Genomic DNA, 27,991 nt, shown 5'->3' on the forward strand with positions numbered 1-27,991 from the left:
TTCAAATCTAAAAAAAAAGATTCCCAGTCCTCAAACTGCACTTGAAAAGCAGAAGTAAAAAAATCACTGTGCATACGTTAACAACCATCCAGATTATTTCTTCATTGTTAGGCAACAGAAATAGAAGTGAGCTACATAAGTATATATCATGATGGGAAATGCATTTTACTGATTCTAGCAGACAAATAGTTGTATTGTACCACCTGTATAATGCACCATTCTTCCAAAAATGAATATTAGATAAATGAATTATTTTATCTCAAATATTCATTAGTAAGCTTGTGGTATGCTGTCTGGAACATATTATACCACGAGAACAATCAGGAGGCACCGAGTCAACAAGAGAGCACTGCAGCAAAGAGACGGCATTCGCCTCCTCTATTACTGAGGTGCCGACCATTGTCATCTCTGTTGCCTCTAAACGTACTTCAGCAGAAGCGGCTTACAGTTCTATAGTGTTATGGCCAGTTGCGCTGTAGCACTAGAGTACTTTAAATTTGTTGCATACCCTCTCCTCTCCTCTCTCAACACTGTTCATGAAGGATGAATATGGATCCGAAGAGAGGAAGATAGTAATGAAAAATAGATAATAGTGTAGCTACTGAAGATTAAAAAAATATAATATATTATAATAATAATAGTATTTTAGAAGATAAATTTTTAAAATATCTACTGAAAATAACCTTACAACTGAAGAACACATGCATTGAGTCAACCAGAAACAATCTTACCGCTAAACTCTCTCCAGAGCAATCAGGATGCACCGTAAAGTTGATATATGGAATACAACAAGAAAAATATTAGCGTAGTCTTTTTCGGAGCAATTCATCAAAGATCAAACACCTGGTGTTAAATATTTTATAGAGTGAATTGCACAAAACTATAATTAATATGCTATTTGTAACACAAAACTGAAAATATTGTAAATAGTAATATAAAACTACAAGTATTGTGCACTAATTTCGTATAAAATCTAATTTTAATTAGATTTATTCAAAAAATGGTCGTATATTTCTCTAAAAATTCTAGAATTTTTTGACGTGTTTCATATCCATGTACAACCCATTTTAATTAGACTCAGCTAAAAAGTCTGTGTAAAATTTAAACTAAAATTCTCCAATAAGACTACTTTTATAACTCTAAAAAATTTTAGGGCCTCAAATAAAATCCCAAAATATGAAAAAATTCACTAACATTCTTCTATATTATAGACTAATTCTAAAATTATTTTCAATCATAGGTTATATGATGAAAAAGTGAGTTCTTTTGTAAGTATATAATGTAGCATTACAAAGAAATTCACTTTTACTCACTTTTTCATCGTATAAACTAGGGCTGAAAATAATTTAAAAATTAATATATAATATAACAAGAATATTAGTGAATTTTCCCATATTTTTGGGATTTTATTTGAGGCCTTAACAATTGGTAGGAGTTACAAAAGTAGCCTTTTTGAGAATTTTATTTTAAATTCTACATATGCTTTTTGGATGAGTCTAATTAAAATAGGTTACACATGGATTATGAAACACGTACTTTTAAGATTTTTTGAAATATAAGACTATTTTTAGAAGAATCTAATTAAAATCAGATTTTGTATGAAATTAGTGCATAATCATTGTAATTTTATGTACTATTTATAATACTTATAGTTTTATGTTACAAATAGCACAATACTTATAGTTTTGTACAATTCAGTCTATTTTAAATCTGTCGAACTACCTGGAGAGGGGACGAGAAGAGATGGTGAGGAAAGATGACGTGTTGGTGAGGGGTAGGTGTCGGCGTGTGGCACCGGCAACAGTGAAGAAGATGCGTCCTTCAGGGGTGGGAATAGGCACGCTTTACTGGCAGTGGGGGTGCATGCAGTGGCGGTGGCGAGCTCAATCCTCCGCTACCATCCTTTCATTCCCTATTGCAGCGTCATCGCACTTTGCATCTTCACTTCTATGTTCCCCTCGATCAGTGGGAAGGACGAACTGGTGATGACACCTAGTGGGGAGGGGGCGCACGCACTCATATTGCTACGGCGTTGGCACCTCCTCTATCGTGCTCTGTTGCGGATAGGGGTCCTCCTTGTGGAGGAGGCGGTAGGACGAGCGTCGGTTGTTCGGTACCTGGGTTGTAGAGCGTCATCGCAAGTGTGCAAGACAGACGCAAATGAGGGATGAGGCCGCAAGCCAAGGCGCGTTGTCGTCGATGCCCGCTAGGGAGAGGTGTCCGAGCAACACTGCATGCAAGCGAGGGAGAGAGCTCACTCTGCAGCGCTGGAGAGTGCCATGGAGCGCGCAAGGTGTGGCAGTGGCTAGCAAGGGAGAACGAGTTGAATAGTGGACGAGGGGGCCGACCAACGGGAGGCAGGGAACGAGTTGAATGGTGGACGAGGGGGACCGGCCAACGGGAGGCAGGGAACAAGTTGAATGGTGGACGAGGGGGACCGGCCAACGGGAGGCAAGGAAGGCAGACGATAGAGAGGATGGGGAGAGAGATCACCATGTGGGTTAGGTTAGGTGCTAGTATATCACAGGAACTCCACACTATTTAGGGTTGCTGCTTTGTGGCACCACTGCCATAAAAAAAATTGATTCTTCTGTTCATGTAAGACCCCATTCTTTGGATCTCCTGTGACTCATGTATTAGTCCCTGAATCAAGTAGCTGATACACATAGTATAACAGTTGTAGTATCACAATCAAACTTGAACATAAGTATTAAGGTTACAGAGTACAAAAGGTTACAAACCATAGCGTATATTACAAACCTAGCCGAACAACCCACAAAAACACAGCGAAAAACAGAGCCAAACCACAGGCAGCTAGGGTGCGAACGCGACTCTAGAGACTACTCTTCAACCCCATCTTCACCTCCGGCGTTGGCGGAGTCCGCCTCTTCATCTGAATGACAGCAAGAGTGAGCACGGAAGGCACTCAGCAAGCCCTATATATTTCAAAGTGTTGATAGATGTATAAATAGGTAATTCAAGGATAAGGATTTATAGTTTAGTTTTATGTGTAAAGCGGATTATGCAGGTATTCTATTATATCATTTATTATTGACTTTAAAGCCGTTTTAAGTAGTTTAAAACCGGGTAACAAGCTTTATCTGGGGGGTTTTCGGTCCTGAGAGGGGCTACACCTCACTCCGCAGTCCTTATTATCACATTTGGTGTACCTCTAGTATTACAGCTTCTGACGTAGTGAGCGAGGAACCTCATCACACGGATATTTAGTCCACACACTCACTCATCAAAACACACGCACCCTGAGTCTAGTCATCAGGGTTATTGCTTTCGCATGTCCATGATCGTGGACACGACTATTTGAATAGGTTTACACTCTGCAAAAGTTGTACAACTTACCCATGTGATATGCTCAGCCTCCAACCATTGCAAGCGAAGGAGCGAATCATACCGAGACCCTCCAAACACATTTCCTGCCAGGCTTTTCTACAAGACACTCCAAGTACCAGAGACCATGTTCAAAATACCAGATTGGCTATGCCATCTCTTGAAATATTCAACAGAGGGCCAGATGGACACTTGGCTTCTCGCTTCTCCCCAGCCGCCTAGTATTATGCCCAACCAAGTCCGGTAAAAGAAGAATCAAGCCCATTTAGGACGCATGGTTGCACAGGAGTGGCTAAGCATGACAGCGCAATGACTCAGTCCTTAACCGGCCAGAGCAGGTATCTTCTGGCAATGAACACAACAAAGGTGACTCAAGCCCCGAGGAGCATCTTTGTCCAGAGTACTACTCCACCTACCCCCGCCAAAACAGTTTTCACCCATTTTTACACATCTCCCACCATATCTAATACGATGTCAAGGATTTCATAACTATCACGGAATTCATAACCATCAATGATTCATGGTATATGAGTTAACATTTATAACAGTAAATCTTATCTCTAAGGAGAAGTGTTTGAAAAGCGACGTCTCCGGGGAGACGTATTCCATCCTAAGCATGCTAGATATCAAGGCGTCGTCCATCGTTAATATATTTAACAACAGGTATTCTTAGGGTGATATATATCTTGGATGATTACATGTAAGGCATGGCTGTGTTGATAGGATTAACTATTACTATTAGTTTGAAAGAAAACGTAATATATAGCACATGTGATAATAAGTCCGGTTTTAGTTGGTCATGTATATTATTAGAAAACTATAGGTTCGGTATGATCAAGGAGATAGAACTTGCCTTCTCCGAAGTTCTCTTCAGAGTCTTGCTTGTAGTTCGGATACTCCTCGCTCCTGATGCTTCCTACGCAACACTTGTAGAACTCTGATTGCTCTGCAATTACGACTACGATCAATAATGGCTATACTAGAAAAGAATCAAATAATACCAAATGGAAAACCAAATGAGCCCTAATGGACATCACAATGTGACAGATAAGTAGATCTTGATTTTAGATGAATTTCGACGAAAGAATCGCAGAAATCGAAGTCAGAACGGAGAAGTTACGACTCTCGAAAGTGGAACCCACTGGTGGGGCCCACTAAACAGTACTAGTTGGACCGAATGGGCCCAGATTGGGTCGAATCCGGGCCGAGCTGCACAATATCGGGATGCACAGTGTTGGGCTGTATAGTATTAGGCTGCACAGTGTTGGGCTGACCCACTGGGGTGCGGCCTTTGAATGGCTAGGCCGGTCTGGCAAGCCAATGACGCTTGGGCCGAGTCGTGGCCCACTCGGGCTTTAAAATGTTTTTACACCCTGCGGGGGGTACAACTTTATCCACAAGACTCGAAGACCATACGACCTAAGTGACCACATAGGTCTACCAAAGGGGTACTCGTGTCAACCTTTCTTAATAAATATCAACCATTTGAATCAGGCATTGTTCGGTACGAAGCCAACTTAGGTTAACTCCCGGAGCAACCTCAAGTGTCTCTTACAACCCCACCCGCTCACACTATTGATGTGCTAGCTCAAATGATCACAGCTACAGAGGTATTCGGTGTATCTTACCATTTGATCGATATGTGATAAGTACAATAAGTGCTAGAGCCAACCGCAACAACGATCGGTGTTTAAGCAACACAAACGGTCTATGATGTCCGGGTTCCTCTCCCGACCTACCCCGGGGCACTCCACATCAAGGCAGGAGAAACACCCCTAATACCGCCCACATCTCGTCTCATACTCACTACTCATCCAACCAACACCATCAACCCAACATTGTCCTCAATGTGATGGTAAATAAAACCAATAGCTCGTGAACGAGGGTTAAACCACCGCTCAACTTCCACCGAAGAATCTATGCATGACTAATCATTTTGGTTAACTTTTAAACTAGACCATCATTAAATTAAATCTCAGTTGCAAGGAGATGAATCACCAATAACTCAAGATATGGTGTAATTCATCAACATAGATTCTACCTATACAAGACCTAACATCGACTCAACAACATGCATAACGTACATAAAGCATATTTTATCACATTAGACACATATGATCCAAATTAATGGGGGGATATACTTAGATGCTTGTCTTACTACTCAGGCGACTGCTTGATACTACACACGTAGAATTCATAGAACCCGTGTGCCTTGGTGTCATCTTTAACCACACCCGCGTCACGCTCCAGATCCTTGTTCACTAAAGAAGAATGTGTGCAATGATGAGTATGAATGAAATGCAACAATATATGCTACAATATACATAACAATAAGCTAAAAGTGAAAGACACGTGAAATAATAGCAAACTTTACAATCTAAATAACTTTGGAAAGCTAACAGGAGGTCGGAGACTCCGGGTTGAACTCGGAACCTCTGGGCTATACTCCGAATAAGGGGTTCCCAGTTAGCTATTTTTGGATTAACTCGGAAGTTTCAGCGAATTAACCTAGACCCTCTGGGCTATACTGGAATCTCCGGGTTAGGCAGATTATCCGGGTGAGGCTCCGAGTTAGGGTGCTCGGCTAAATCTAAACTGAATACCCGAATCCTCCGGGTTTAACCCAGACTATTTGGGTTGGGCAGACTTGCATTTTTCGATGATCTTTCTCGATCGATTTGATTCGCATATTAAATCCATTCCATCTAAATATGGATATACACTACATAAAAGGTTTTTAGACTCAAATTGAACTCTAAACCCCAACAATTTTTTTTAGCATAATTCACCAGAATGTCCCAGGTCTACCCAGAACATCTGGGCAATACCTAGACTATTCGGGTTGTCCAGAGAGGTTGCTTCGAGGGAAAAAACTTGGCCGATTTGATTTGCGGGCCTCTCCAAACCAAAGAGAAACATGTTTAAGATAGTTCATAGAGTGTAGAACTCACTTACCAACCTAGCAACACGATTCCTAGCACAAATCTTATTCGAATACTCTCTTTTTTCTCCAAAGCTTAAGAACTCCATAAACTTAGCCCCAAACACGAAATTGACTTACCAATTCACTTATTCTTGCTGAGAGAAGCCTAAGGGACTTACCAATAGTGCTTGTGAAGGTTGGTGACCACCGGGTGATAAAGGAAACGAAGAAATCGTTCGAGAAGAGGAGTCCAACCATGGTTCCTCGTGCTTCAAGCAAAAACATCAAGAACGTCGAGAACAACTCAAATCTTCTGAAAAAACACAAATGAATTGGATGGATAGTAAGCTTATGAGCTAGTGATTGCGTGAATACCACATGCATACCTCGATACGGCTTCTAGATGGAGGAATCGAGGGTGAAAGAGAAAGAGGGGAGCTTGGACTGCAAGGTGGGAGAGAGAGCTAGAAGAGTGAGGAAGAAAAAGGGAGTTGATGGGAGCTGCTGCCCAAAAGAGTGAGGGAGAAAGAGCATGGATATAAATAATAAATATCTATGTTTGAGTTTTTCTTAAAAAACACTCCTTTCCGACGGAGTTGAAAGCATGAGATCACACCGTGACCTGAGTGGAAATATAACATCACGGAATGACAGGTTTATTTGCACCCTTCTCAGAATAAATTAAAAGAAGGAATTGCCATATGGCAATGCTACTACGAGAACCGATGACTCCTTCAGGAGGTAGACGACGGGCAACTGTGCGTACAGATGGATGTGCGCACCATTGCAAACTTGGGTGTGGAGCGTGTACGTAGGCAGGTGCGTGGTAGGATCAGCAGCATGCTTCCAGAAGGATGGTCCAAATGAGGCGTCTAGAATCTAGAGGGGGCACCTAACGATGGAACTGTGCTGCCTGAGTCGTCAATGACCGTTGCTATCAGGCGCTGCTCGAGTCAACAAGACGACAGCGTGGAGGCCAAATAATTCTACGGTTACCCAACCCAACCCAACCTTAACCCAACCATATATTCTAGGACTCCAGCTCGTTTTGATACGGTTTAGTCTTTTAGAGTTTTGCCAGTGTACTGGCTATGGCAACAGCTATATTTAGATGCATGTTCGTATTCGATCTAAGTAGTACATAGCTAACCACTACTCCCTACGCTTCACAGTATAAGCACTACTCTAATACAAGTACTTTCGAAGAAGAGAGTGTAGCTATTGTTATATTTCCACGCTCTACCCTTGCTCTAATGATGTGGAGGAGACAGAGTCCGTTGGTGCATGCTATTTAGCAGAGGCATGTGTGGTCATTTCTCGTCTACTTTTCATTAGACTTAGTGTCTTCATGATATATACATATGATAACTTTGGACCTATACCAGATAGCATAAATGTTACTCCCTTCGCTTCAAAATAAATATTATTTTGAGTTACGTGTAATCAACTGTTTTAAACTTTAGCTATAAATTACTTTTTATATATTGAGTTTGAATACTTGAAAATGATATGCGTGAATTTATCTTAAAAAATGTTTTTATAATAATATACTTTTACTCTGTTTTATCAAAGTATTATAAAAAAATAGTAGTCAAAGTTATATTTTAGAAACTATATTGATATTTAAAACAACACTTATTTTGAATTAAATGTAGTAGTTAATTTTTAGTATTAAGCCTTTTGGTACCATGCATGTGTACTATCCTTTAAATGGAGTGAGTATGATGTTAGAAGCATCTGGTGTAACTACTAGATACATTCTGAAAATAATAAAAATGTTAGAACAAGATACTATGAAACATCTTACCATGTCGTGATCGGATCGGAGACATCACAGTTAACGAGTGAAGTACTGCTACAACAAGGCAGTTTTCAGAAGGTAGCTGCACGGCGCCTCCAGCTCCGTGTGTACCTCGCCAGAAGAGAAGGAAAGCTAGACAACACAGCTCACACCGGTGGGGCGCCGGCGGGCCCCGCATCTGCGATGCCCACGATACCTTTCCGCACCCATCCCGCCCGTCTAAAATTATTCCGGAATGCTTAGTTGTAGGTTGACAGATTTAGACGGGTAAATTTGTTAAATTTTAGATCGTTAGATAACCTCAAACGATTTAGATCTATTCCTCACCTCTTTTTAATTCCTCTGGCTCCTAAGCCTCGTCTAGATCTCATTCACTCCTCGTCACTTTCCCCATCTTATTCACACCTTGTCGCCTCCCCATCCGCCTCATGCGTCGCCTCCACTATTCTCCACGTCGCTGTCGACATCTCTGATGCTGACGCAGCCCGTCCTCCTCCACCGCCTCTCTCCCTCCTTCGTCGCCACCGCTTCTCCTTCCTGTGCTCTCTCACCGCCACCCCCTCACCTGGCTCCGGCGGTGACCCTACCGTCAGATCCATCGCCGCTAACCACTACGACCACAACGCCCTCGTCGTCATCCCCGTCCAATCGTTGGTCCTTCACTACTCGCCACCGGCGATGTTCCCGCCGCCTCGTTGCCTTGCCCTCGCGATCACCTCCACCGCCGAGGGCTTTCTCTAAATCAAGGACCACGCATTCCCGCGAATCCCAAAACCCTAAACCCAACCTCTAGCCCTAGCTATCACATAGAAGATGAGCTCATCGGAGTAGTCACGGGAAAGAAGGCTGCGCGAATTTTGATGTGACAGATAAATAATGTTTTTGAAATTATTTTAGCAATTTTTTATATACCACGGTAACACGTAGGATCATCTTAGTTAATAATATGTGGGGTCTAATAATATATTAAAGATTTAAATTTTAGTCAATATGTGAGAAATTATACTAAAATTATTTTCCACGCGCCCACGCGGAACACGGAATCTCTCGCTCTCACTGCCACCCCTGGCCCACGACACCGTACGCGCCTCCAGCGCAGAATCTCCGTGCCGCCGCCACACGGGCCCGCACCCCCTCACGCCAACCCGCTTTACACCAAACCCCAGGCAGTAAGGGCCACCGCCACGTGGGCCCCGCCCCCATCACACCGCAATCACACGCTCAGGTCCCCCTCCCCCCCCTCCTTTCCTACCCGCACGCCAGAAGAGACCCACGCCTACGCGCTCACCATCCCAGCACCGCAACCCGCCTCCTCGCCGGCGACGGGCCGCCGCAGGCCGCTCGCCCGCCAGAGAGCTTCCGTGTGGCGTGGCGTTCTCGTGTGCGGGAGACGCTGCCGAGTTGCTCTGACCGGGTCCTCGTCGCTCTCGCGTTGCCGTGTGCCGCCGAGAAGAGAGTTTTTATAAGGGGCTCCCTTTTGCGGCAGTGTCCTGGCCTCTCGGAGGATAGTTCGATCGGAGGCGGCTCGAGGTTCGCTTCGGAAGCGACTCGGTCACCGCCGCCGCCTCCAGTCGGTGCCGTCTCGGGGCGAGCCGTGGTGATGAGCTCCTCTGGATCCTAGGGTTTTTGAATTTTGACGGCGTCGTCGAGCTGTGCAAGGGCGTCGAGGGGGAGATGGTGCCAACTGGGCTGTTCGGGTGGGCGTCGCCGCACGTGCAGCCGCTCACGCCCGTGTCCGAGGTGTCCGAGCCGCCGGAGTCGCCGTCGCCGTACGGGGACGGGCCGGCGGGGGATGCGGGCGTGGGGGCGAGGGAGGGGGAAGGCGCCGGCGCCGGTGAGGAGGAGGTGGAGGACGACGAGGTCGAGCCGCCGCCAGCGGCAGTCTCGTTCTGGAGGCTTTTCGAGTTCGCCGATGGGTTCGACTGGGCGCTCATGGCTGCTGGGTCGCTCGCCGCTGCTGCGCATGGCGCGGCCCTCGTTGTGTACCTGCACTACTTCGGGAGGGCCTTGAATTTGCTCGACTCTGAGCGAGTTGAGTCCGCTCTCCATGGACGCAGCGATGAGCTGTTCCACCGGTTTAAGGAGGTAAGCTGATGCTTCTGATGCATGCCCATTACATTTCCGATTTAGATGGTAGACTAAGGCTTCGTGGTGGATTAGCTATTCTCATCAAGCCATTCTTAGATGACAATTGGAATTGCTATCGACTACTGCTAGTGATTAACCACAGATACTTATTGTTCTCCCTGGACATGACAAGTCTCAAATTTTGTAGTATCTAGTGCTGCTTGTGCTTATGTTTTGAGTAGGCATTTTTAAGTTGCATTTGAAATATTAGGGCCGGGAAAGATTCTAGCTGCACATGTTCGCTGCACTGCATATTATTTTTTTAAAAATTGAAGTTATGTTTCAACTCAGGTTCCATATAATTTTTAATCAATGCTATGTTCTTAGCTTTGCTAATGCATTTAGGGGCAAGGGGTACACCAATGGATGTCTCATGGTTGGACATTATTGTTGTATACATAGTGTAATTGGAATTTATTAGATGAGTTCTGTATACTGCATGATACAAGTTCTTTTGTATTATATTAATTTATTTTCAGAAAAGTTGCCTGAAATATCCTAGAGCTGTCTTTAGTTATAAGTTATAACCATTTTGGAAATTGTCTTGCAAACAATGGAAGTGAGACAGCCAAGTGAGGATTTCGCTCTACATGTGTGCTCTTTCCATAATTGAGCTAGGTGCATATAAAATCGTGGGGATGTGAGAGCCTCATCTATGACAAGAGGAACTGAAAAATAAAAAAGTGTTGATGGGGTTCATTTCCTTAGGGGATCCACAAGGCTGCCCTTGGATGTTGGAGTCATCCCTTGGGCGGAACGAAGGTTCATTGTTTTAATTTCTAAATAGTCTTTTGTTGTTTCAAAGAGCTCATCCAACCTTATTGGTTGGGCTACATTAAACACTTAAATTGGCTCATAATGGCTGCTATCTGGAGCACTGCTAGGATCCTCATAAATTCCATATCTTAATTTGTTAAATGATGTGTTTTGTGACCGTTGTACTCCTAGTCTTGTAGTTTATGGCAATCCTTTTATGTACTTGATATTCCAATGTTTTCGGTTGTTCCATTCTGGTTACACCCAAATTTCGGATTTTTAGGAAACTATCATTGAAGCATCTAATGGTCACTTTTTCCTCCAAAAGTGTGCGGCCGTACATGTTTCCTTTGTCACCTCCCTTCCACTTTTCCTTATTCTCAAATCCATATCTTGCCCTCTGACAAATTTTCCATCTGTGTGTTCTTGCAGCATGCTTTGTATATCGTCTATATAGCTGCTGGTGTTTTTGTTGCAGGATGGATAGGTAAGTAACTCATTTTCATTCAAAGTGCAGTTCTTGCTCTGCACAAACACACATTCCTGATTATTTCAATTCTGCAGAGGTATCATGTTGGATTCTCACTGGGGAACGGCAGACTGCTGTCATCAGATCAAAATATGTTCAGGTCTTGCTAACTCAAGACATGAGCTTCTTTGATACATACGGAAACAATGGTGATATAGTTAGTCAAGTGCTCAGTGATGTATTGCTCATTCAGTCAGCTATAAGTGAGAAAGTAAGCTCAGAGAGTGAAGTACCCATTTGTTCCTCTGTAATTATGATTTACAGAATGAACTTCCTCAATTATAGGGTCTTCTAACAACTTAGTTCCTTTATAGGTCGGGAACTACATACATAATATGGCTACATTTGTTGGTGGTCTCATTGTTGGCCTTCTCAATTGTTGGCAAATTGCACTTCTAACTCTTGCCACTGGGCCCTTGATTGTTGCAGCAGGAGGAATATCTAACATATTCCTTCATAGGTTGGCTGAAAACATTCAAGATGCTTACGCCGAAGCGGCTAGTATTGCTGAACAGGTTGTTACCTTTTATTTAATCTTCCAAGCTGCCCATTCTTCTGATTTTGTTTAAGTATACATCAACCTAAGCTGCTGTCAGATACAGTGCTCATGGCTGTCTTATCTCCTATCTTGAGAGCACTGTATCAGAGGGCAGCTATTCCTCACTCTTGATTTTGTAGATTACAATTGTTCTGGTTCCACGTGCAATTAGTGAGTTCAAATATCTCTGGTTCTATGTTTTATTTAATGGAGACACGTGTATGCACAGGCCATCTCATACATCAGGACACTGTACGCTTTTACAAACGAAACTCTTGCAAAGTACTCCTACGCTACCTCACTTCAAGCCACACTGAGATATGGCATTTTGATAAGCCTTGTCCAAGGAATTGGCCTTGGATTTACATACGGACTTGCCATTTGCTCATGTGCTTTGCAACTTTGGGTTGGAAGACACCTGATTGCTCGTGGAAAAGCTGATGGTGGTGAAGTTGTGGTAGCTTTATTCTCTGTAATTCTGAGCGGCCTGTAAGCAACTTAACATACAGTTTTCGCTTCATATTTTTCATCGTGTATAGCCTTATCTAAGTTTCTTTTTAAATTTGTAGTGGTTTGAATCAAGCAGCTACAAACTTCTATTCATTCGAGCAAGGGCGCATTGCTGCGTATAGATTATATGAGATGATTAGCCGTTCAACTTCCAGTACCAATCAAGAAGGGATCACCTTACCCCAAGTGCAGGGGAACATTGAATTTAGAAATGTGTATTTTAGCTACCTGTCTCGTCCTGAAATTCCAATTTTAAGTGGTTTCTTCCTCACTGTACCTGCTAGAAAAACTGTTGCACTTGTTGGTAGAAATGGCTCGGGGAAAAGCAGCATAATTCCTCTAATGGAGAGATTCTATGACCCAACATTAGGTAAGAGCACTGAGAAGCATCTTTGATTTTCCGCTTCGATTTCTCCATTTTAAAAGGCTACTCTCTCTTTTATATTTGCAGGGGAAGTTCTTTTGGATGGGGAAAACATAAAAAACTTGAAAGTAGAATGGTTAAGAAGCCAAATTGGTCTGGTGACACAAGAACCAGCTTTATTGAGTTTGAGCATTCGGGAAAACATCGCTTATGGAAGATCTGCTACTTTTGATCAAATAGAAGAGGCAGCGAAGACAGCACATGCCCATAGGTTCATCAGTTCACTTGAAAAGGGATATGAAACCCAGGTAATGGCAGTATCAAACATCTTATTGACGTTATTGTCTACCCAGTTTAGGCTGGTTAGGCATTGAGGCTCTAGTACATATTTTACAAATTCTGGTTTAATTTACCTTAGGTTGGTCAAGCTGGCATAGCACTGACTGATGAACAGAAGATCAAAATTTCTATTGCCCGTGCTGTGCTTTCAAACCCATCCATTCTCTTGCTTGATGAGGTCACGGGAGGACTTGATTTTGAAGCTGAAAAGGCTGTCCAAGAAGCATTAGATGTTCTCATGTTGGGAAGGTCAACCATTATAATTGCTAGACGTCTTAGCCTCATAAAAAATGCTGATTACATAGCTGTAATGGAGGAGGGGCATCTTGTTGAAATGGGTACACATGATGAATTGCTGAACTTGGATGGACTTTATGCTGAGCTTTTAAGGTGCGAGGAAGCAACAAAACTTCCTAAAAGGTAAGCTTTTTTTCCCTAGACAATGTCCAACATCTGGTCTAAGCATATCTGAAGTATGGTACTTGTGGACACTAACTATTTCCTGGATCCTGGAATCTTGCTGGCAATAGCATCCTTTGAAAGACTACTGTTCTAAAGAGATACTGCTTAACCTTTTGTGCTTACTTCATGACTCTGCATTCTGTTGCGGTTCTTGTGCTGTGAGCAGCAAAAGTGAATGATTTGATTTAGGTTGCCTTATTAATCCTATCTTGATCCATGCCAGGATGCCCACCAAGAATAGCAGGGAGCGCAAGTCACTCCAAATTGAGGACGCGTCAGTGAGCCAATACTTTCAAGAATCATCCTCTCCTAAGATGGCAAAATCACCTTCACTTCAAAGAACACATGGAATGCTTCAATTTTTGCGATCAGATACCGTCAGAAACTCTCATGATTCACCAAAGGATATAAGTCCACCTTCAGAACAAACTATAGACAGTGGGATACCTATGGTTGCAACTGAAACTGAAAGAACACCGTCCATCAAGAGACAGGATAGTTTTGAAATGAAATTGCCCGATCTTCCCAAAGTTGATGTCCATCCTATACAGCGGCAATCATCTAAGAATTCAGAATCTGACTCGCCCATATCTCCTCTTTTGATTTCTGATCCTAAGAATGAGCGTTCACATTCACAAACTTTTAGCAGACCACAGAGTGAACGAGATGATATGAGCTCTGAACATAGTGATCTAGATGAGGTTCAGCACCACACTCCTCCATCTTTTTGGCGACTTGCAGGACTTAGTATTGCTGAATGGCCTTATGCTCTTTTAGGTACAATTGGTGCTGCTATATTTGGCTCGTTTAATCCACTTCTTGCTTACACAATAGCACTTATAGTGTCAGCATACTATCAAATAGAAGTTCGTGATATGCACCACGAAGTGAACAGGTGGTGTTTATTCATAGTAGGCATGGGTGTTATTACAGTGCTGGTCAACTGGTTGCAACATTTCTATTTTGGAATAATGGGGGAGAAGATGACTGAGCGCATAAGAAGGATGATGTTCTCCGGTAATTGCAATCTGCATGTTTATACGCTTTTCTCGTATTCTGCTGCAATCATGGAGTTAGTTTGATCTTGTAGAGTTTAAGACTGATTTATAATTTCTTTGACAGCAATGCTGCGCAATGAAGTTGGATGGTTTGACAAAGAGGAGAACAATGCTGATACACTGTCCATGCGCCTGGCAAATGATGCTACATTTGTCCGCGCTGCCTTCAGTAACCGTCTTTCCATATTCATACAAGACACTGCTGCAGTATCTGTGGCTCTTCTTATTGGAATGTTGTTGGGATGGCGGGTGGCACTTGTTGCACTTGCAACTTTACCAGTTCTTGTTATCTCTGCTATTGCACAGGTAATGAGATCTTCTTTATTAGTCTATTATCTCCTAATGAATAGCATGTTAACAGAAATTTAATGCATGCCCATGGAATTGTTGCACAACACACACTATTTTGTTTGGTTAGAGGTTGGATTAGAGAAACTTTAAATAACAGCAAGTGTGTGCTAATACAGCGAAGAGGGAATCTTCTAATAAAAATCATGTGATCATTTCCAAACCTCAGTTAGACTTTGGATTACTTGAATCCTAATATATACAAGTTGAGCCTGAGAAAGCAAGCTCAGTGAGCCTCATTGAGCTCTGGAGTCTTCCAAAATAGAACGCTCGGCTTAGCATATACTCCCTCTGTCCATTTTATAAGGCGTATTTTGGTTGAAAAAGACTTCAAAGTAGATTTTGACCTTTAATTTCTTACAATTTATTTTCAATTGCTATAAAATCAACATCATATTAAAAGCACTTTGAAATATGAATCTATTGATACAACTTTTGTACACTAAACATGCATATAATTTGAATAATTGTTGGTCAAAACTTACGAAGTTTGACTTTTCCAAATCAAAATACGCCTTATAGAAGTGGATGGAGGGAGTACTTCACTTTGAAGTTCACGCGTGTAAGATCGAGTAGTCTGTCAAGGATTACTGCACATGTTAAACTCTAAAAATATTACTGTTCATGTTTAGAATTGGCTTCTTGACAGTTCTGTACATGATTGATCCCTTTCTGTAGGATTAGCCGAAAAAATGACTATATATGAGTACCAGATACTGATTTTTTTATATTGTGCAACATGCTGTAAGCAGCATTGCCTATTCATATGGCCCATATGTTATAACTGTAGCACATCAGCACACTGGCAAATGTCTTAATGGATCTAATAAATAATGTCGCAGAAATTGTGGCTTGCGGGCTTCTCAAAAGGAATCCAGGAGATGCATAGAAAGGCTTCTTTAGTACTTGAAGATGCAGTCCGGAACATATACACTGTAGTAGCATTCTGTGCTGGGAACAAGATAATGGAACTCTACAGATTACATCTTGATAAGATACTGAAGCAAAGTCTTGTGCACGGATTGGCTATAGGCTTCGGCTTCGGTCTCTCGCAGTTTCTTCTTTTTGCCTGCAATGCCCTACTTCTTTGGTACACTGCCATTTCAGTGGACCGGCAGCATCTGACAATAGCCACAGGACTAAAAGAGTACATTCTCTTTTCATTTGCATCATTTGCTTTGGTGGAGCCCTTTGGGCTTGCGCCTTACATACTTAAACGGAGGAAGTCTCTTATGTCAGTGTTTGAAATTATTGACCGTGAGCCAAAGATTGATCCTGATGATACCACTGGCCTGAAACCACCAAATGTCTACGGAAGCATTGAATTCAAGAATGTTGATTTTTCTTATCCTGCTCGCCCTGAAATTCTTGTGCTGAGCAATTTTAATCTTAAAGTGAGTGGTGGGCAAACAGTTGCAGTGGTGGGGGTTTTAGGATCAGGGAAAAGCACTATTATTTCTTTGATCGAGAGATTCTATGACCCAGTTTCTGGCCAAGTTCTGCTGGATGGTCGAGATCTGAAATCATTCAACCTGAGATGGTTGCGTAGTCACATGGGCCTGATTCAGCAAGAGCCTGTTATTTTCTCAACGACAATAAGAGAAAACATTATTTATGCAAGGCACAATGCAACAGAGGCTGAGATGAAGGAAGCTGCGAGGATAGCAAATGCTCACCATTTCATTAGTAGCTTGCCACATGGCTATGACACTCATGTGGGAATGAGAGGGGTTGATCTCACACCTGGGCAGAAACAACGGATTGCCATTGCTAGGGTGGTTTTGAAGAACGCACCGATATTGTTGTTGGACGAGGCCAGCTCTGCTATCGAGTCCGAATCAAGCAGAGTGGTACAGGAAGCTCTCGACACTTTGGTCATGGGTAACAAGACAACGATTCTCATTGCACACAGGGCTGCAATGATGAAGCATGTGGATAACATTGTTGTCCTAAATGGTGGTAGGATAGTTGAGCAGGGTACACATGACTCTCTGATGGACCAGAACGGTCTATATGTTAGATTGATGCAACCCCATTTTGGCAAGGGCCTTCGGCAGCATCGGCTAATGTAATTATTGTTGAGTTTGGTAGGTGTAAATTTTCTTAGGGCATGATCTGGTCTTGACAAAATTTTAGCTTGAAGGTTCAGGTAAGTAGGGGTGTCCAAACTGTAGTGAACTACTTATTCTGGAGATAGCAAGTTTGGTGGGCATTGTAATTGTTGTAACATATGAGTTGCAAACATTCTTTCAGAGGCTCGTGTTCGTGATTTCTCTCGCCTCTGTAATGTATCATTTTGACCATTCAACCTGTGTAAAATAGCTAAGTTCTAGGTAATTCTCTACGCACTGTCATTTGCGGCCCACGGGGGTGTTTAGATGAAATGGGTTGCTCTCGAATTTTTTTAAAAGTTATAGTTGTACATAGTTTTCTACTTTGAAACTATTATTATGTGTTAATTTGAAAATCGATCAAGAACCCTATCAAGGAGATGCTAACGTGCTCGCTTAAAAACGAGACGAAAAGAACTCAAATCTAAGTGCGAAGTGCGCACCCACAGCTATCAATTGAGGATGGAGTTCCACGGTGCAAGTGCTAACAACATACATGTTCTGACTCCTCGTTGATACACTTGGCCCCTGTGAGCAACGAGCAGAGCATAGACCCAGGAACTAGGGAGCTTGACCTTGACCTGCGGCATGAAGAAGAGCCGATTTACCTTTCCACTGCAGGGGCTTCTGCTCGGCCAGATGGTCATACTCACCGGAATTTCCGCCCTGGCCAGAGCCTGCGGCGATTCCGCGACGTCCACCAGGAACATATCTGGATCGGAGTTATCCCGGCTCGCGGAAGCGAAGCCATTGAGAGAAGGCCGGACAGTGTGTGCGTCCATCGAAGATGCAAGGTTTCTGTGGCCGAAGTTGCTGGACGATGCAAGGCGGTAGGCAGGTCCAGTCCGGGAGTGTTGTCCCTGCATCATCTCACCAAAAGGCTTGAGCGGGGTAGGAGCAAGGGACTGGCTGTTGCCGATGGCCTTGCAGCTCTGCAGTGTGCCCTTCCTGGAAGCATCGTCATCTGGGCATTTCTTGCCTGGAAGTCCGCGAGGAGAATCCTCGCTTGGTTCCTCGCCTCGTCCCTTTCTTGCATCATCTTCCGTGCAACTGCAGCTAGGTTGCAGATTTTTTCATCAGCCTCTGCAGACAAGGTGAGGACCTTTTGCCGCTTCATTCTGACCCAGAAGAGTTTTCCTCCACAACAGCGCACTCCTGCAAAGTAAACACCACTGCTACTGCCATCAGTATATTTCTACAGTTATGTTCGTAGAGCTTTTTTACGGTCCTTGTAAAGGTCCAAAATTATAACTTAGAGTTTGGTACCGGAGGTACTATTATACCTTTTAAGTTAAAATCAAGTTATAATCAGTGATACCTTTCTAAGGATGGTAAAAAAGCTCATGTTACTAATACTATGTATCATCAACTTTACAAGAAAAATATTATTTCTGTATAATAAAAAGTGGTGCATCATAATTAAAAAGCTCCTACAAATGTTAAACTCATACTTTTCTTAGGATGCTAAAGCCATCCGAAAATTTTTGGCAACACACCACCAAAAGTTTGGCTATATTCATTTGAGCTGCCCATAATTCAGTTTTTTGTGCAAGTGACATTTGAAATTGTACTGCTCCGTTCATACGCCACTACACTTGCGGCTTGCCTATTCTCAAATCGGACTGTGCAAAGGGATTACTATTTTTTTAAACCGAACAAAAACGAAGAAAACTATTATTATTAGGGATGCAAGATTTGTTTTTTTTTCCGACCAAAAAGTCACTCCGCCCTAAAAATGCTACTCCACTTAATTGTTAGTTTAATTTCTTAATTAATCATGGTGGAAATTTTTTTATGAACTAAAATGGGTCATTGGGAACTCACTGGATGGCCACTTGAATCCCTAATTCTTATGTTTTACATGTTCATCCGTAAGTGACAAAAACAGATTGCAATATTGGAACATGATGCGATACTTCAGCTTCAACAGAAGAAAATGAGATGCAGATTCGAACACAAAACCTCTACGGAAGTAGGCAGTTTGGTCACTTTAGTTTTTCTGAAAACTATGCTTTGAGCAAACAAAGCGGCAATGCGCAGTTTTTAGTGATGTTTAGTTAGATGAATGTGCGTAGTTATTATTGGAGAATATTCTTTAATATATTGGACGCCAGACCAAGCCATTCACGTTGTCAGCATGTAGTTTGCTCGACGGAGAAAGCTAGCTAGCTGGCTATTGTGTTGTGCGCATGTGTGTTCATGTTTTTTTATTTATTTTTATTTTTTTAAGTATAAGAGTGATCTAAAAATTGTAAATATTTTCATAAGTAAACTATAGCTCACTAACAAACTGTTTTAATTAGTTTGATTCAAAAGGCCTGAGGCAATATTTAATTAAAATTATCTAAAAAGTCTACTTGTATAACTTCTATCAATTTTTAATGTCTCAAATAATTTCTCAAAAATCTGAAAAACCACTAATATTCTTCTCATGTGATGTACTAATTTATAAAAATGTTTCTAATCTTAGGTTATTTGGTAAAATAGTAAACTTCTCTGTAATGCTATATTTATATGTATTTTTATCATTTCATATGATATTTTCTTTTTAATTCAATTTGAATTAAAAAAAATTCAAATATGCACAAATCATCCAAATGCTGCATAATCAAGAGGTAGGTTTAACAGAAGATCATCATAACTCAGCTTATCTAATCCATTCAACTAAACAGAAAACTAACTTATTCTATCTATTTTAATCCTACCAACCAAACAGAAAACAAACTCACCCTATCTATAGTAACCAAACAGAAAACTAGATCATCCTATCATAAAAAATAAAGATGATACTATTCCATCCAACCTCACCCTCCAACCAAACATACATTTATTCTCTCCCTATCCCCTTTCCTCTGATGATCACTTGATCAGTAGGCAGTTCTCCACATTATTCTCTTCTCCACACCTATTTCCTTCCTGTGAATGTGTGATGCTCTCTCCAGGAATCCTGAAGCAACCAATAAGGGGTGAGTAATCAAATATTTACGGTTGCTAGCAACATTTTAGTACTTATATTGTTTTGGACTTACCATGTATATCAGGTATGAGAAAGAAATTGAACATTTTAGTCCTTATCTTGTTTTAGAAAGAGACATGAAGCGCTCACTGGATTGATCAGAAATTTTGGAAAGAATAAACAGTAAGAAGACCACGTAGATTTTAAATAGTACAAATCGTTTGGTCTCTGCATTTCTTATCTAGCCCTACTGAGAATCTTTGCATGCAGCATCCCACAGCCGAGGAATGCTAAATTAAGAAGGTAATCAATGGGCAAGAGATCTTGCCATCTTTGCAGCATTTTAACATTTTACAATTGCCACTTTCTTCACTCATTGTAGTGATTGACTGGCATGAGAGGACTTCTAGGAGTGCGTGTTCTTTGATCCAAGTTTTGCTTTCCCTTGTCCACTCCATCCAACTTATTCTCCGATCTGAATTTCGCTACCAGGTCTGCCACAGAGGCTCTTAGCTCTTCAATTGATTCCAAACTGTATGCATTGGTCAATAGCTCCCGTGGACAATGCTGAACTGGACTATTAACCTGATGGGTGAACATTAGTAAGGACCAAGTCAAGGGATATAATATAATCATAATAATGATATATAGGTGGTGTGCATTGAGTAATTTCTCTTGAAATGTTAAGCATGCCCTTAAGTTGATATGGCTCTGTAGCAAAGAGGAATTAGCCACTTTTCAGCCAGAAAGACAACAACAATATAGTTATATAGTCTCACTTAATTAAAATTCATCAACTTGCTTCTTCACTTCTAGTCTAAACTGGTGTGCTGACACAGCCTGACAAGAAAATCTTACCATGTGATCCTTCTCGAGACAGTTACTCGCGATGTTTCTTATAGATTCTGCGCCTTCATTGTGTTTTTCATTCAGCAATTCCAGACGATCCGAGAAAGTGGAGGAGACAGTTTCCATCATCTTTCTAGTTTCATGATCCAGTAAGAGGGAATCTGGAAATGAGCACGGACTATGTAAGGAAAATGCCATCATTTGGAAAATAAAAATTTATAATAAAGGTAGATGTGTTACTCTCTGAAGCAGTCAACACATCAGATGCAATGGCATGAAACCCTGCATCATCCTGCGAAGATAACATCAGCTTTTCCTGGAACAGATTTTCATTTTCGTTTCTCCGTTCTCTGCATACAAGAAGCAAGTAAGAGACCTGGAAAAAGCCATAAACTAAAGCTCAGAGTATCACACAAATGATAACTTTTACTAACTATGATTGCAACTTACTCGATAAATTCATCAGCCTCCATTATTGAGCTCTTACAAAGATATTGCAAAGATGATTGAGTATGTGACCAATAAGATACGGAATGGCCACTATTTTTCAAGCTGCAATGAATAGCGCTTCTTCAGCATAAACAAATAATGGAAATAGAAGCACTTCAAGGGAGAATAACTGATTCATATTGCACTATGTTTGAGATTGGCAAGTGAGATGAGTACCATTGCTGCAAGATGTCTTCCATTTGATCATTTAATTTAGCATGCGATGACTTATCCTCCTGGAATTGGTTCTTTACCATTCCAGCATAAGCCACGGACTCTTTTATGCCGTTATCTAAAGTGTGCTGTAGGTTGGACATCTCCAATTTCAGGTGATTGTGCTCTTCACTGTATCTCTCATTCAGCTGTCCCACATATTCTGAAACCTGCTAACAGGTAGATCGGTTAAAGTTGAAGTCATAATAAATCCATTTTATTTGCTCATGCAACAAATTTTCTGACCATTGTAGTTTTCTTGGTAGTGAACCCTGATAAAATTCCAGCAATCTTGTTAAGAGCAGCTTGCTCGTCTTTAACACAAATTTCCTATAAAAAGGAAGCGTGTCATTAGAGAGTTTGTTCATAAATGAAACGTATATCACGATATCTACCATAACCAACTACCTTAAATTCCTTCTCAAATTCAACAAGCTGGGAGGGCCTTTCTATTTGATTCCGTTCCATATTTTTTATGAGCCTAGACACCTGTACCCTGATATCCCTAAAGAAATCAATTGATGTCTTTGACATGGCTTGTGCGGAAGTAAGACTCCTTTGCAATCCCTGCAAAAAAATCATTTGAATGGGTTGCAGCATCTTGCTAAATATGTTCCATACAGGCACGTGAACTAAAACAAAATCAAGGAGACATACTGCCTTTTGTAGTTCAGCAGAAAAGGCTAATAGTTCCTTGAGCTCTGAAGTAGATTTCAGAACATCAGTCAGAACTTGTTCAGCTTCCGAAACCATCATTGCTAGAAACTGTTAGTGTTTATACATAGACAATAATTAGATTGTGTACAGCACTTCGTTTATTTGCATTAGATTGCACTTATCTGAAAGTTTCTATTATTTCATACATTGTCAACAGCAATTGCATGAGCAGATATATTCAGCCTCATCTGCTCAAAATCTATGATGGATCGCTGTCTTAGGGTACTAGCGAGCTCCTTCATGCATTGGACCCCAGAGACATACATATCTTTGACTTTTGCAATTCTTCTCTCCAATTGGTTTGCTGACTGGAAGCAATGGTATGTTGCAGTCATATTAGTGTATTGGGAGAGGGACAGTAATCCTTAAAATGTAAATGAAATCAGCATTTCAATAGTGACACCTCAGTTTTAGCTGAAAAGTATGACTTCGTTTGTTCATTCATAGACCCCAAAAATTTACGTTGTTCACAAACTGATCCAACAACTGTGTTATGCAGAACTCCGAGACTGTGATCCAATTCAGACCGAAAACCAGATAGCAAATCTTCATTTTCAGCTTCAGTTTTTGATTGCCTTTCTATAAACGATTGTGAAAGGAAAGAAGAACAGTTAGTACAAGGAAACAACAAATTGGATTAAATTAGGTGATGGTAGCTATTTACCTAGTTTATTCAGAAGTACATTAATATCTCCAGATGCATTCTCCAAGGTGTTGCGCATATCCTTTGCACGTTCCATAATTAAGTGTTCTATCCAATATTATGGATAACAAAAAAAAATTGATCAGAGATTGAAGCTTTATTACATATATTAAATTCTTCAAGCTATAAACTAGCAAAATTACAAAAAAAAATACCGGCACAAAGTAAGTTTGAGATTATGAAGTCCTTCTCCTTAAGCGAAATATTGACTCTAGAATGAGCTTCTTGAAGATCTAGAAACTTTCCCTTCCAGTTTTCAAGATTTATCTAAATAGGGATATGTACAAAATGTGAGGACTCTAAGAAATCTAAACAAATGAGAACAAAGTTTTTGTTATTAAGATAAGAAAATGAAAGAAAGTTCTCCAAAGCACTTTACCTCCAAATCTTGGTTCTGACTTTCAAAATCCAAGCTGCGTTCCTGTTCTGCTAGGTACAAACCTTTGAATTTTTCCACTTCCTACCATACCACCAGAAGTACAAGCCAGTTCAACCTTCAGTTAGCAAAAAAAACAAATAATAATAATAATTCGGGATTGGGGTTGGGGATAGGTATACTTTGCTCTGCTTTTCAAGACTGAGCTCCAAAAGTTCTATCTTTTCTTTTATTTTCTGCAACGAATAGTCAAAATGATTGAGAATATTAAAAATATTACACAGAAGTCCCATAAGAACTGTATTTAATAAAAAATCTGAAGGCTTTTGGTGGTGGTGGTAGTGTACACTTGTACCTTTTTTTCTGCCTCCTCTAGAACGAACCGTTCATGAGGGATATAGATTCCATTCTTTTCCCTTGCAACTTTGACATCTGACAATATACTTGTGAGATCCTATAATAATGCGAGGGACGGAAGCAAATCTAGTGGAAAAGAGAGAACCTTGTTTCATTCTTTCCATTTCTTGGTAGAGATCCTTGAGCATAACGATCTGCATGTTTTTTGGTTTGCCTACAATGGATGTTAAGTTTGTAACAAGGGTAGCAAGCAAATTTCAAGTTTCAAACACCAAGCATGAATAGAAGTTGAACCTCTGGCTTGTTTCTTATGCTTTTAGCACGAGAAGCATAATCAAGTGTAACTAGTGTTTCTTCCAGAGAATGTACAGATGGAGACACCGTTGCTATGATGCATGTTTTGGCTTTTCCACCTAACGATTCTCTTAGCAGTCTGGTGAGCTTACTATCCCTGATAAAAGTTTCAAATGAATATGCATTACTTCCCTGCACAATAATAAATAAACTACTCATGAAGCTTACGTACAATACAAGCACAGCTGTACAACCTATATGGCACATGAACTGAATGCTCCACAAGCGCGGTGATGACACGCCCCAGGGTTAATAAGCTCTTATTCATCTCTCCAGCTTCTCTTGCTCTACCCTATTAGCATACTAGAAATCATGACTTAAAACAGGACTGGAATGCTAAAAGAACATTTTTGGGGATTCTAAGATAGCACCACAGTGAGATTGGATGTACAATAAGTCTACTCAGCATAAGGTAACAAAGCTCTAGGTAAGAGAAAAGGAACACTCCATTTTACTAAAACATAAGGTTCCAAAATACAGATGATTACTCCTGGGATATGCAGTATTCCTGAACTATATTAGCCCCTTCAATAGCCATGTAACCCCATAACTCCAGAACAACACAAAGACCATGTAACCCCAGAACCCCCGTATCATCCTTGCATAGTACAAAATATTTTCCAACTTATGCCTGTTTGTGATGGTAGTGAGATGATTTTTCATTATTCAATACATGTATTTACATGATACAAGATATAATTCAATCATGTTCGAGCACGTACTTTAACATAACCAAATGATTCAATAAAAGAAGATAGACAAGATGGATAGACCGATTAAACTAAGTGACCCAATTGGACAAGATATGGAGAACAAGCTAACAGGTAATGCAATCACTAATGGATGGCAAATGTCAATAGACAAAAAAGAGTACCTCTCTTGCACCTGATCGAGCTATATTCTCCGATCCTGCCAAGTCTACAAGGTTCAACCTCCCACACTTCATGAGTTTCTCATTCCCTACTGTTGTTTCTTTGACATGGATGCTTATAGAAAAAACGGCGTGTGATCGGCTGCAAGTACAGAATGCAGAGTGCTTAGCATCCAACCCCGGTACAAAAAGATGGTAGCAGAATGATCAATAACCTGCTTTGCTTATTTAGTGCAGTGTCAGCAGTGCGTCTCCTAGCCGATCCATGTTCCAAAAGGCTATATATGTCACTAGGACTGTAGACAACAATCTCTTCAAGCCCTCTTATGACCGCCCCACCTTTGCCATCTTCCATAAGAGTTATAGGCCTCTTCTGTCTATCTTCAGGGAATTTGCTTTGGTCCTCCAAAGCCAATAGGTCTGTTATCTCTTCGTTATAGAGCTCTAAGAAGGTTACCTTCATGCTATAATCATCCTTCCGTGCTTCCAGTATAGCAAAGATATGCCGCACTGCTCTAGGGATGACACCAGCAGTATCCGGCAGTTCACTAAACTAAAAAAATTAGATGATACAAATTATTCAGGAACTACAAGCAACTTCCTGCCTTCATAGATGATTTCAAAATATTTTGGGTACCTTCTGCCTCATCTCTCCCTCCATGGTATACGTTTTCCCGGTTCCAGTCTGCCCAAAGGCGAAGACAGTGCAGCTATAGCCTTCGAGGACATCATTGACAAATGGTGCAACAGCATGCTCATATATCGACCTTTGCTGAGATTTTGGTCCAAAGACCTGGGACAAAACAACAACCACATATCCAAGACCATTGATCGTAAGCAATATCAATCATGAGTCAGCAACTATTCCATTATCCCCAAAAAATATGAGTCAACTTCTCTGTTAAGGTTTTGTCATGCGTAAGATTTTTATCTTTAGAATCAGTAATCAAATCAAATGACAGTAGGACTGTTCGCTGCTACAATCATAAAAAAAAACTTACAATACAAACAGCAAACACATAGATCCATAGAGGCATTACCTTGTCAAAGGTAAACGTCTTGTCTGCTTGCTTGAAGAGGCTGTGAAGAACAGTGGCCTCCCTCTTCGGGTCATTGCAAGAGATGGCGCTCTGCACATTCGATGTCTGCTCCTCCTCGCTCAGTGGCCTGGTTGCGCACAAGTCGGACAAATGCATCAACGATGCTAGCTATAGTCGGACGCGGTTACGAAAATGATCTGTAGAACAAGGCTGTCTTGCGGCACCCATGAAGCACACGCTAGTCTTCGGAACCATTAACTAGCACAAGCAGCAAGCCAGCCGTTCGATATTGTCGCTGTCACTACGCAATCAAAACGCCAGATAAAAAAACCTATCTCCACACTCCCGCAACTCACCTGCACCGGAGCATGACCTGGACGTTGACCTCGCGATCCCTCTCGCCCCCGCCCCCGCCTCGGCCGGCGCCAAGGCCGCTGCGGCGCACGGAGCTCTGGGATCCCCCGTCCGCCCACCTCAGCTCGAGCTGGCGCCGCTCCGGCCGTGGCGTGAGGAAGGGCGTCGGCGCCGGTCCGACCCACGACCTCCTGCTGGGGTTCGGCGTCTGCGCCATGCCGCCGGCGACAACAGGGACGGCCCTGCCCGCGCTCAGAATCTCCGACCCGATGAGGCGCTTGAAGGAATCGCGAGGTTTTGGGGAGATTTGGCTCGGCGATCTGGGCGAATCGGGAGGGGAAAGGGAAAGGGGCAGGAGGAAGGGGAGGGGGAGGGAGGCCGCGCTTTTTCCGTTGCGGAGAAAATTTGAATTCGACGGCGGGGACTGGCCGACTGGGAGTGTGTGGGCTTTCTTGGCGCAGGCCATGTATGGACACGTGGCTACGTGGGAGTGGGGGTGCGTGCGGTTCTTATGGACGGAGGGCCTGGAGCGCCTGGGCTGCGGACACGTGGCTTACGCAGGGCAGATCCACCGTGGCTGGGGGGGGGGGTGGGGGCAACCCCGAATTCAACGGCTATCTCAACTTGCTATAGGTGTATCATAAACTTTATATAGTTAATTTTTAGATAAGATGAAAAGGAAGAACAAAGGGGAGCCCTCCTTCCTTGATGTCGCCTAGGATCTGCCACTAGGCTTACGGATTTATGATCATTCTTCGCAGAGATGTTGCTATAAGTAAGGTTGGAAAAAGCATAGAAAGATGCCTGCCGTAGCAGGCTAAAGCGCTAGGCGATGGCTCATAGCATAGCCCCAGGCATAAGCGGCATCCTAGGCAGGCCCATCGCCTAAGCGTAGGAACGTGTGCGCCTAGGTGTGAAGAAGCAGAGAAAAGCGACGAGGAGGCGGAGCGAGGCGGGCTAGAGAGGGAGCAAGAGCGGATGGCAGGAGATGAAAGCACTGGCGGGAGATGAAAGCATGGGCGGGCAATAGAAATAGGGAAAGGACTAAGGAGAGCTCGGACTAGGTTTTTTAGCAAGGCAGAGTGGGGGTGATGGCTTGAGCTCCTTCGTCCTCGTCTCGTCCTCTAGTTGCCGGATCGAAGAGCTCCTCCACGTCTTCTCGCCATGCTGTCTGGATCTCCTCCTCCTCGCCATCTCTCTGGTCTCTACACAACCATGACCTGAGGCCCGAGCTCCTCCTCTTCACATCGCTGGCGCCATCTGGCCCCTACACCCCTCCTCTCTGCTCCCTGTCCTCTTGCCATCGCCAGACCTCTAGCACTAGGTGATGTGAGATGTGTGATGCCTTCTTGTCTCTTCCTGTTCCCTCCTTGGTCCCTCCCTTTTTTGGCTCCGCGCCTCCACCTCTGCTCTGCTTTGCTTGACTGCTTCTGTAAAACTGCTTGATTGAGATTTGTTCTGTCTCTGGATATGCTTGTAGTTGTAGAGTAGAATTAATTCG

The 27,991-nt window shown here is 42.2% G+C and overlaps 2 protein-coding genes across 2 annotated transcripts; one reads left to right on the plus strand and one right to left on the minus strand.

Moving 5' to 3' along the window:
- Positions 1–9,300: 9,300 nt before the first annotated feature.
- Positions 9,301–17,352, plus strand: LOC133916383 (ABC transporter B family member 20-like). Its single transcript, XM_062360026.1, has 11 exons — positions 9,301–10,154; positions 11,385–11,439; positions 11,517–11,692; positions 11,796–11,996; positions 12,249–12,508; positions 12,589–12,899; positions 12,981–13,201; positions 13,312–13,652; positions 13,918–14,711; positions 14,817–15,058; positions 15,943–17,352. The coding sequence occupies exons 1-11, from the start codon at positions 9,744–9,746 to the stop codon at positions 17,170–17,172; spliced, it is 4,242 nt and encodes a 1,413-aa protein (XP_062216010.1). The 5' UTR covers positions 9,301–9,743; the 3' UTR covers positions 17,173–17,352.
- A 2,471-nt stretch (positions 17,353–19,823) lies between these two features.
- On the minus strand, positions 19,824–26,895 carry LOC133916384 (kinesin-like protein KIN-5B). Its single transcript, XM_062360028.1, is given in 25 exon segments — positions 19,824–20,158; positions 20,241–20,752; positions 21,026–21,177; positions 21,257–21,366; positions 21,467–21,568; positions 21,683–21,888; positions 21,965–22,048; positions 22,127–22,285; positions 22,376–22,483; positions 22,582–22,743; positions 22,839–23,014; positions 23,100–23,186; positions 23,294–23,405; positions 23,518–23,598; positions 23,697–23,750; positions 23,870–23,946; positions 24,017–24,064; positions 24,067–24,085; positions 24,166–24,322; positions 24,420–24,517; positions 25,100–25,238; positions 25,312–25,649; positions 25,734–25,889; positions 26,137–26,263; positions 26,493–26,895. Coding segments are annotated over 24 exon segments (3,183 nt in total). The 5' UTR covers positions 26,708–26,895; the 3' UTR covers positions 19,824–20,158; positions 20,241–20,536.
- Positions 26,896–27,991: the final 1,096 nt, after the last annotated feature.

This window comes from Phragmites australis, chromosome 4 (genome assembly GCF_958298935.1).
Source record: "Phragmites australis chromosome 4, lpPhrAust1.1, whole genome shotgun sequence".
NCBI classification, from domain to species: domain Eukaryota; kingdom Viridiplantae; phylum Streptophyta; class Magnoliopsida; order Poales; family Poaceae; genus Phragmites; species Phragmites australis.